General features: G+C 34.6%; 1 protein-coding gene across 1 annotated transcript; it reads right to left on the reverse strand.

Annotated features, from left to right (window-relative positions):
• Positions 1–2474: 2474 nt before the first annotated feature.
• LOC107493357 (protein MODIFIER OF SNC1 11) lies at positions 2475–5126 on the reverse strand. Its single transcript, XM_052263473.1, has 5 exons — positions 4641–5126; positions 4244–4435; positions 4072–4132; positions 3898–3976; positions 2475–3771 (listed from the first exon to the last, which is right to left on the reverse strand). The coding sequence occupies exons 1-4, from the start codon at positions 4949–4951 to the stop codon at positions 3935–3937; spliced, it is 606 nt and encodes a 201-aa protein (XP_052119433.1). The 5' UTR covers positions 4952–5126; the 3' UTR covers positions 2475–3771; positions 3898–3934.
• Positions 5127–11606: the final 6480 nt, after the last annotated feature.

The raw sequence follows: 11606 nt of genomic DNA on the forward strand, positions 1-11606 counted from the left end.
GTATCAAATTGACTAACAAGGGTTCCCAAATCACCAATCCAATTAGACCCAATGACTCAAGGTCACTCAATTCCCTTAGTCTAGGCCAAGAGTATAAAAAAACTATACAAAAATTATAAGAGACATTTTATCAAACACCTAGAATACATAAAAGAGGTGGATTATGATAAATTGTAATAGAAATAAAATCTACACTATCGATCTGTTCGGTTATTCCAATTGTAAAGGTCGGCTTCTAACTTCAGGAGTTTTTCTTTCAGCTCCCTTTGTCGCCTTACTTCCCTCTGCAATTCCTGTTTCTCACTGTCGCTCAGCTTCATACTCGATTTGTTCTAGTCGTTCTCGCTGGCCGCGTACTAGACCCAGTATCTTTGCTGTTTGAGGGGGCTCTTCATCTTCAGGGTGATGGATTTCCGAATGAATCTACCTTGGCTGGGGGTTCCCCGATGGCCCTTCTCCATGAGAGCTATGTGTTTGGTGTGGTGGAGGTAATATAATGGCGTTGCCCTCTAGTTGGGGCTCGGCTTCAGATTCAGATGTCGTATGGCCGTCTTCATACTGATGGTTTGCCATTTGTCAAGGAATGAATTCCAGGCCCCCGACAACAGCGTCAATATTCCGAGGGTACCTGAAATGCTAAATTGAGTTTGAACGTGAGGTACAGATCCCTTTGTGTGGTAGCATCCAATTTGTTGTTGAGGTGCTGTCTGTCCAAGTTTCTCGTGAGGAAGTGAGGGTGATACCTGTAAGAGACTCTGATACTTAAGTTAGTAAGGGGTTTAGATAGATTTTTAGTAGATTGGAATGTGAATTATAACTGAAAGGTGTTAGTGTATTTATAGTAGAGTTGATAACCACTTTTGTTGGAGTAATTCCATCTTTTCTGATGGATAATCGTTCCCTTTATCTTGAAAATTTGTTGGGATCTATCTTTTTAGTGAAGATAGAGATTGTAGGCGAGATTTGGAGAGGCAGTTACTTGCTTTTGGGCAGGTAGAGTTGGCTTCTTTGTCGGTGTCCAATCTCTTTGAAGAAGTCGAGCGTGACGTAAAGACCACTTTTCTTGGTGGACCTTTTTGTCTTATTGAACCTTACTTTATTTATTGGGTCGGAATATAAACACTATCAAAATTTTAAATCGTGAAATAATGAACTTAACCAATCTTATATTAATTTTTGTGTTAATCTGTTAATTTAAATCGATGGTCATAGTCATTATTAATCGTAAAAGAAAATACACAACAGTAAAAATAGGACAACAATAAATCTTTCATATATAGATACAATCATAAGTGTGTATCACTCTTAATAATTTAATTGAAATAATAATAATAATAATAATAATAATAATAATAATAATAATAATAATAATAATAATAATAATAATAATAACAATTGAAGGATATATAACCATAAGAACTCGGTGCATTTGAATTCGTATCGTTTGATTTATATAGCATTCTTTCAAGGTCACTCTAAAACTCAAAACTTTGCTTTGAATGCTGGTTCTTAAATGCTCTTCTTCTCCAAAGTTCCAAGGGCGTGAAATCACAACCACTTCCTTTTGTTCCTCCAAAAACCACATAAACGAGAAAATAAAAAAAAATTATGAAGATGATCAAAATTTTAAGAAGAATAAAAGTTATTACTATAAAGATTATAAATAATAAATAAAAAATAAAGATATATTTATCTTTTTATAAAAAATTTGATTTTTTTAAATATTATAACCAATAACTCTTCTTAATAATTTTAGTATTAATTTTTTTTTAATAATTAAATCTTCCTAATGACTTTTAGAATAATTTTTCCTCTTTTTTATTTTGTATCCTAAAAACATTTTTTTAAAGAGAAAAACCCTAAATAAAAAATAATTTATTAAAAATTATTAAAGAAGATAAATTTTTAACATTTTCAATTCATTAAATACACTAAAATTTTAAAAATTTCTATTATTAACTCTTAAATACTTTGTTTATTTGAGGTGAAGTGAGAAAGTAATAAGGGGAACAAAGGAAAAAAATGTGAATTTTCTTTCTTTGATTAAAAAGTAAATAGAAAACAAATATGAAAGAAAAATAAAAACGAAGGTAAAACTCAATAAATATCTTTCCCATAACGAAGGAAAATAAAAGAAAAATTATACTTTTTCACTTTTTTCCCTCTCCTTTCCTACTTCTTCACTTATTTCCTTTCTATTTATTTTCTTTGGAAAGCCAAAATATACCCTTAAAGCACAAAATAACTAAATCCTTTAATAAATAAAAAAGATATTATTAGGTATTCGTTTAAGAATTTAAATTTTATATATTAGTGTACAAAAATTTTATACAAACAACCAATCGATTATTATCACATCAACAAAACTAACACCAAAATTAAATTCTAATCAATGCCATAAAAATTGAAAGCATATTGATCCATCAACTCTAATAGTTCACGAATCAAGAACTGAACTGCAAACAACACAATGATTCGGCGGAAATGTTATCCATTTTTTCATAGTAATAATATGCAATAGAGTACAAGAAATTGTTTGCAATACGAAACTAACAGAATATAACGATTCCCCCAGATATATACTTTAACAGCTAGCAAAAGGAAAAACGCAACTCAACTATAGCAAAGCAAAAAGCTTAAATATAAATTACATGGTAATAATTATAATCAAGTGAAAAAAAAAAAATCGACGCGTTCCCTCCACATTCAGCCCTAAGATTGTACAATTCTAAGTTTTGGCACAAAATCAAGCCATCTTCAAAGGGTTTACTTATCACTAGATAAATGCATAGATTAAAAAATTGGGAACTACAGCCTTGTTAAAGCCTCCTTAAAACGGTTTCAAAACACACTTAAAAAACTTTAACTTGAGAGTCGACTTACCATTTTTTGCACGAGTGCCAGAAGATAGTAGCAGGAACGCAATATTCCAACATTTCTACTGATCCAGAAAATGAATGAAATAGCTCTAAATAAAATATAATAGCATAAAAAACATAATGCATTCACTCCAATCACTCACTACTCTCTACTAACATCTAAACATGACAACTATATATGCATGTCATACAAATATATGCATTTCAAAATGCAACCGTCATCACTAACCATATGTTTTCTGATCTCTTTTTTTCCTTTTCCTAATTTTATTTAATGAGAGATATACCTGTCACCATCTAAAAAGAAGTAAAAGTTAACGGATATTACTCCAATTAATGATTTAATATCATCAACCCCTAAGAATACCCAAGGAAATCAGTTTACTTTTTAGCATAAAAGGATCATCCTATATTATTCAAGCAATGTTATATTTAAGGAACAATTTCTAGATCTATCCTAGCTCTCCAAAGACAAACTATGCAAGAAACCCTATCATTTCGTCAGCAGATTCTGGATCAGCAAGGTGCTAGTTAACAAAACCAGCTTGGTCCACACTTCTAGCACAGTGATAAGTTTGGTAGAATGGATACAGATGACATTAAGTATGAAATACCTTCCTTTCAGCAAAACCTTCAATATCAAAAGGAAAAACTCTAGGCTGTAGATTCCAAAGTTTTAGTCTATTGAATTTAAGATAAGTAACACTGTGAAGATGGCCATTAATTACCCAAAGATGTCACCTAGTAAACAAACACAAGAAACAAAAGGAAGCTTCTTCAGGCAAGTTCAATCTTTGGCATGACTTAGAGGAAGGCAGCAGTTCACAAATGAATGATAGATGCATCTGAGGTGTGGAGGACACTGGGAATCTCAAACTGTTATAAGCTAAAACTGCAAAAAAGTTCAAGGAAAAGCTTTTAAGAAACAAATAAAATTAAACAAGTCAGGTTGCAATGAAAGACAAATAATTTATCAAAGCAAAGAATAAAGATTTGGATAAGAGCTAAAGTAACTTACAAGAAAATTTCCTACGGTAAAGGAGGCAGCTTGCCAGTCAGGCTCCTCCTCCAGCTTTTCCTGCAATAGCAGCCTTCTGCTTTGCAACAGAAAAACAGATAAGCCAACATAAGAATATACATTTTTTTCACCTTCCTAATCATGAAAGAACAGAAAATGATCAGAGGGCCTTACAGGCTCGATCTTCCCCTCGCCATTCACTTGAGTTAGAGAACCTGATGACTGATTTGAAAACCTACAAACAGGGAACAGAAAGACCTGATAAGATACCACAAATGGCCAATTCTCGTAATTATAGGAATGGAACCGGCTAATATGAAATGGCGAAACAAATTATGATACCAACCTTTCTGCTCTTGCTTTCCTTTTATCTTCCTCAACGGGGTCAACCTTGGAAGCCGGGGCGAACCTGGCGAGTCGTGCTTTCTTCTTTGCCTCTTCATCAGCAGATGAAGCTGGACTTGGCATCCCAAACCTGCAAAGCAGAAATTCGTCATGTACCGTAGTGGACCCAGTGCCAAACCTGCAATAATTAAAGCTAAGACAAAGTGCATGTAAAACAAAGCTAAATTGCATTGTTCGTTCTATTCAATTATACAGAAGAATCCAATAAACTAAGAACGTTTGTCGGATCTTAAAGCCTAATTTATCTTGCAATATTAATATTAAGGAAAGCATAAGAAATCCTAGTCGCTCGATGCGTGAAATCGAGAAAGGAAAAAGGGAAACCCTAAAAATTGTACCTTTCAGCTCTGGAATTACGCTTCTCTTTCTCGGAGAGCTGGACGGAGATACCGAACCTCTCAGCGCGGCGAATCTTCTTCTGAATATCGGAGAGAGGAGCATCGTTTGCGGCGTCGGACGGCAGTGGAGCATCCTTGGAATCAGGTGCGGTGGTGTTGTTGTTGTCGGCAGAAGGAGGTGGAACGGAAGGATCTGCGTCGGAATGGGCGGTGGCAGGGGCAGGGTCTAGGGTTTTGTTAGGGTTTTGGTCCTGCTGCGGTGGGTTGGTGGGGGTGGGGTTGGGATTAGGGTTATCGGTAGCGGTGGCCATTGGTTGTTGAATTGGAAGATGAGAAGATGGATCGGGAAGAGGAACGAGGAAATCGAGGGAGAGGGAGAGGGAGAGAAGAATCGAATACCGCGCGTGGGTGGAGAGATGAGTGTTGAACGCTAGCGGAGTGGGACTCCTTTTCCTCCTTTGTAGGCTTATATCAATATTGGATTGATGTTAGGACATACTAAATATTGGAATAATGATTGGGATTTGGGAGTGTTAATTTAATTTTTTTTATTTAGTATATATTATCTGTTGAAAATATACAAATATAAACAATTTAAGTGATTAGGAGAATAGAAATTCTTTATATTTTCCATAAGATTATCATTATTATTAGGATTTGGTGTACTTATAAATGTAAATTAACAAATAATTTTTAAGGATTTTATACTCATTTAAACTAAAAAAAAAAAAACTTAGTAATGCGTTATCCTATCACACTATTATTTACATAAATATTCTATTTTTACTATTAATAAATGTAGTAGAATGTAGAAATTATATATTTATGAAATAATAAGTAAATTGCACAAAATATTTTATTTAATATATTTAAAATCAGGTGAATTTTTTGGTGTAGAAAGAAATTTAGTTTCTATACATATAGAAAAGGATTAATCTTTAGGTACAAGCAATTAAGACTTACAAGTCTTATAAGTCCTTTACCCTCAAACACGCCTCTTGTGGCATCTGTCTTTCACGCGCCTCTTTAACAAAATATTAAATCAATCCAAATCAATTAGCGCGCGAATATATAACTTCCAAATTTCAAAAGATTTTGTTTCCTTTTTCGAATCTCTTACCAAATTTGTTCGATCTCCTTTTTGCGTTCTCTCTTTGTCTTTTCATTCATTATTTTACGTGCGTTTATTACTGGTTTCTTCTTCGTCATTTACGTAAGTTTCCCTCTCTGTACTCTAGCTTCGTTTTTTTTCCGATTTTCATGGTTTCTGAAATCAAGCTTTGAACTCGTTTTGAAGATAATAGATGCTTCAACTTCAGATTGTCAGCTGAACCAAGGTGAAGTGGATTTTGAATTTGAATCAAACGAAGTTCTTGAGATTTGATTTAGTTTCAATTAATTATTGAATCTGAATTTGATGCAGTTAGTCGTTTATGATTGTCTAGCTGAATAATCTGTGAACATTGACTGTGAAATTAATGCGTGAACATAATCTGTGAATTGAATCTAATGTACTAGTTTTGATTAATTTTCAGCATTTTATACCAGACGTTCGGGTATAGATCAGGACTTTTTGGGTGTATTTTAGGGAAGTTTGGGTGTATTTACAGTTTATGCCTTTTCTTGTTATTTTAGTTGAGTTGTTGTCGTTCGGGTGTAGGTCAGGACTTTTTGGGTGTATTTTAAGGAAGTTTTGGTGTATTTACAGTTTATGCCTTTTCTTGTTATTTTAGTTGAGTTGTTGTCGTTCAGGTGTAGATCAGGAATTCTTAGGTGTATTTTAGTTGAATTGTTATTTTTTACGAGGTGCAGAAACTCTATAGTATATTCTTGTTTTTAACATGGTGTATTTTGCAGCCCTTCTGTGTTGTTGATGACCAGTTTGTTCCCAAGGTTGGAATGACTTTTAACATCCTTGAAGATGCTGCAAAATTTTACAAGGACTATGCCAAGGCTGCAGGTTTTTCTACAAGAGATCGGAGCACAAATAAGAAGGGAAACAAAATTAAGAATCAATTGATTACATGTAACAGAAAGGGAAAATGGAAATCTAAAATATTTTCGACTGGGAAGACAAATCCCACAGTTGGTTTAAATTTTCCTGCAAGAATTTATATACACACATTGAAGGATGTTGGTACTTGGATTATTTCAAAGTTCGTGCTGCATCATTCACACCCTTGCTGTCCAACTCAAGCAGAGATGCTCAAACAGCACAGGGAACTAAGCATGTACGTTCGTCGTATAATAGAGAATAACGAGGAGGCTGGTATCAGACCAAGCAAAACCTACCAATCATTCATTGCGGCAGCTGGGGGTCACCGCGAGTTAAATTTTATTGAAAAGGATGTGAGGAATTACATCACGAGAGAAGTGCGAAATGTTTCGGAACAAGAAGATGCAAAGAAATTCAGAAAATATTTATTAAGAATGAAAAAGAAAAATCAGAATTTCTTTTTCGAGCTTAAACTCGAGAACGATCAATTGATTGAGCTGGCTTTTTGGGCCGATGCAAGGAGCAGAGCTGCCTTTGAGTATTTCGAAGATGTTATTTCATTTGACACCACCTACAATACAAACAGGTAATATGCTGTTCTTGTTTATGATGCTAAATTAATGTTTGTTCTATGAATCTGCTGTAGAGGTGTATATTGGATTTTTTTGGGTGTATAAAATCATTATTTGGGTGTACGTAATGATTTTTCATTCAACAATCTCGTACTTTGTTTCAGGTATAATTTGGTTTGTGGTTTCTTTGTCAGGGTGAATCACCACGGTCAGTCAATACTTCTTGGATGCTCTTGGATAAAAAACAAAGAAAATGAATCATTCAAATGGTTATTTTAATGTTGGCTTCGTTGCGTGGGAGGAAAAGCTCCAAAAGGTTTTTTTATCGATCAATGCGCGTCAATGAAAAGGGCTATAGAGGTTTGTATGCCAACAACAATTCACCATTGGTGTATTTGGCACATCACAAAGAAGATCCCAAGCAAATTAAATGGGTACAAGGGACATGTAGAAATTGAACAAGAATTGAGCCAAGTTGTTTGGAACTCTCATAGCAAAGACTCATTTGATAGGAATTGAAATGATTTTCTACTGAAGTATGGTCTTGTGAATAACAAGTGGCTTTCAGGTAATGTTGTTTAAAATCTGTAGCAGAGGTGTAAATTGCATGTTTTTGGGTGTAATATAGTCTGGTTTGGGTGTATTCTGCAGATCTTTACGAAGACCGTCATATATGGGTTCCAATTTATCTGGATCGCCACTTTTGGGCAGGGATGAAAAGCACATAAAAGAGCGAGAGCATGCATTCATTTTTTAACAAGTTTATTACACGGAACAGCTCGCTTATCTAATTTGTCAAACAATATGATAATTGCCTCGGAAGCAGGGAGCAAGCAGAGAGAGAATCAGATGCTGCAGATTTTCATTCGGTCATACTGTGTGCAACAAAATCCTCCGCTGAAGCTCAATTTCAAGAAGTGTACACTCACCAAAAGTTTAGGGAAGTCCAAGCACAATTCAGAGGAAAGGCGAATTGCATCACAAGATTAACGAACTCTGCTATAGACTATTCATTATACGAAGTTGGAGAACAAGTTTCTAGCTTAATATTCAACAAGTTTGTGGTTACTTACGACTCAATAACATCCCGAGTGAAATGCCAATGCTTATTATTTGAGTCAAGAGGCATATTGTGTCGTCACGCACTAAGCATGTTAAGCTTTGAACGAGTAACCCAAGTGTCACCGAGATATATATTGGAACGATGGAGCAAGAAGATAAAGAGACGACACACAAACATCAAGAGTAGCCACGACGAGCCACTATTGGAGCCAAGAAGTAATAGGTTTGACAAATTGGTGTTTCATTCGTAAAATATTTACAAATTTGCATTAGAGTCGGAGGAGCTGACTGCCATTCTGCACCATGCGTATGATAACGTCATGGTTGAGATGGAAGAACTTAAAGCCAAAAGGAAGGGGACATGTTCGTTATCTTATGAAGATGCCAACTTAGAAGCCGTTAACGAGCTTCAAAGCCCTCCAAGGGTTCGAACAAGAGGACATCCAAAAAATGGGGTAGGTTCAAAGTTGGACAAATAGATTGCAAATGCCTCAAAGAAGAAGAAAACAAAAGCTTTAAACGAGGTAAAAGTGATGTTCTTTAAATATGTGGTGATTGAGTTTGATTTTCTTGTTAATAGTTTTGCTAATATGTGAGTTTATTATTTCCAGTTAAACCTCTTTGATGCTGCATCAGTGGTGCGTCCAAATTTCAGCTAATATCACGGACATGTTATGAATTATCAGTTTATAGAACCAGCAGCAAGGGATAGTTTTTTGGGTGTATAGTTACACAATATGGGTGTACAGCTCAGTTTTTTGGGTGTATTTCTGAATTTTCTTGTGTTTGACATTTTACATTTATATATTTCAGATGCTGCTGTATATGTTATAAATTATTGTTTTGTTTATTTTTTATGGTTTAGGGTTTATGGTTTAATTTTTATGGTATAGGGTTTAGGGTTTAGGGTTAAGGGTTTAGAGTTTAGGGTTTTAAGCTTTAGGGTTTTAGGGTTTACGGTTTAGGGATTTATGGTTTAGGGGTTTAGGAATCCAGCATCAGGGGATAGAAGTTTGGGTGTATATTAGGTTGGGTGGCTTAGTGTTTAGGGTTTAGGATTTAGGATTTTAGGATTTAGGGTTTAGGGTTTAGGGTTTTAGGGTTTTAGAAGTTTAGGGTTTAGGGGTTTAGGGTTTAGGGTTTATGGTTTAGGGTTTTAGGGTTTATGGTTTAGGGTTTAGGGATAAAGCATCAGGGGATAGAAGTTTGGGTGTATATTCAACTTTTCTTGGGTGTAAAATTTCATATTTTGGGTGTAAAATTTTCCGGTTTGATGTTTTCCTTCATATTTTAGTACCTGTAATTCAAACCTTTTGAATACAGCAGAGACAGTTTAATTATGGAAAAAAATTTATAATAAAACTAGATTATATTGGCAAAATTTACAGCATGTGTTCAAATTGTTACAAGACTACATAACAATTAGATTAAACAGTGTCAATATCATTAGAATCTATCTGACAATATGGACTCAATAACAATGAAGATGGCTTGGATAGTCTTATTGCATCACTTTCCCTAATGACTTCACCTTTGTCTTGATTCATTTCATGGAATAGAATCCGAGAAGCATATTCTACTCTATAGTGGTCCACCTCATCTTACAGTTTAAAAAAATATTCTTTTTAATCAACCATGTTAATTTAGTAAAGTAATATAGAGTTATATAGTTTTAAACACAATTACCTGGGTCCAATTGTCATACTCATACTTCCCCCTTTAACGTTTTCGGGCTAAATTATTTCAAGCCACTTCATTACATTAATTGCACAGTCATAGCTAAAAAACAATAAATAAATTAGCAAATTACATATAGGAAATATTAATTTTCAAAGTGAAAGATTTATACCTTGTCTTTTGGCCTGAGATGTTAATGTATGGTGGTTCAATTTCCTAATCCTTTCTCTTTAGAAGTGCCCCCCAGCATATACTCTCATTCTTGAAATTACATATCTCTTAAAACACAAAACAAATCAGTAATATATGAATAAATTTAATAAAAAAATACACCCAAAGGAGCACAAACTTACACCTTAAATTGAACAGAAATACACCCAAATATTAAAATACAAAACACAGAAAATAACTTACAATGAATTTATTTAGGTTCATTCTGGCATCGGATGGACATGTCTTGTGATATGGGTCGAGTATATAAAATTTTCTCTTTCTTGCATCAGCCACCCATAACCACCAATGGTTTGAATAGCAAACAGGTGCAAAAATCTGAAGCATGTCCACATTGAACAGTGTTTTAGTTTATTTGGCATATAACTAAAGAATGGTAATAAGAAGCTTTAGAAACGAAAACTTACATATGGATGTGATGCTAATTTTTTGAGGTCTAAGAAGGGTATAAACATTGGGTAGTCTTCCACCTTGAATGGCTTATTGGTTTTAGGCTGTAAGAATTCCCCATTTGGATGATTTTCAACGGCCATGTTCTGCAACAATTGTGAAACACCAAATGAAATACTGAAAATACACCCAAATGAATATAGAAAATACACCCAAGATTTGTTGAAGTACACCTTACCACTATATCAGAGGGAGACAGTATATTTCTTCTTGAAACCTTTTAATGTTTTGCTTGTTAAGGATGAGGCACATGGCAGAGACAATCTAGAAAAAAAAGCCCAAATCAATTTACATAAATCAATATGTGTATCAACTTCTATATGTGTATCAGTTTCTAATATTACATCAACTTCTATATGTGTATCAGCTTTGAGAGATGCGAAGTGGACTTTTGACAAAATGTATCGATCTTGGGCATTGAGTGTGTACACGGTGTCATACTCGTTAGTGCTTCCATCTTCGTATGTCTTCATATGTATGGCCCAGATGTACCATTTCTCTTTCATTTCAGTCGACATCTCGTTGGTCCTCGCAGGAGTTTCAAACTTTTCAAAACTTTCTTCGCCTCTCTGCTTTTGAATCTGTGGACTTTTACCTTCTGTTTTCACCCCACTGCTTGCAATTTTTTCCACCAGCTCCCCTAATTGTTCTAAATCAGTCAAGCCAAGGCTAAATGATGGCATCGGACTTTCTTTAGGAATGTAGGATGTTATTTGTGCCATCATCATCAGTGCAGCAACGTCTTCTGGGGCTAGATTACTGCGTGATGACATATAATGTACTATAAGAATAAGCATAGATGAATGATATTGAAAACCGAATTTTACTTTGCTGAACTTACATTTTAGATGGAGCTGGTGAAAGCGTGGGTGTGCTTTCTTTAGGTTTTAGGGGGTGGTTTTGGAGTGCTGCAGGGTTACATAAAACGAATCATGTTATAAAAAAACTAGTTACAGATCAATTGTGAAGATATACACC

This window comes from Arachis duranensis, chromosome 6 (genome assembly GCF_000817695.3).
Source record: "Arachis duranensis cultivar V14167 chromosome 6, aradu.V14167.gnm2.J7QH, whole genome shotgun sequence".
Classification (NCBI taxonomy): Eukaryota; Viridiplantae; Streptophyta; class Magnoliopsida; order Fabales; family Fabaceae; genus Arachis; species Arachis duranensis.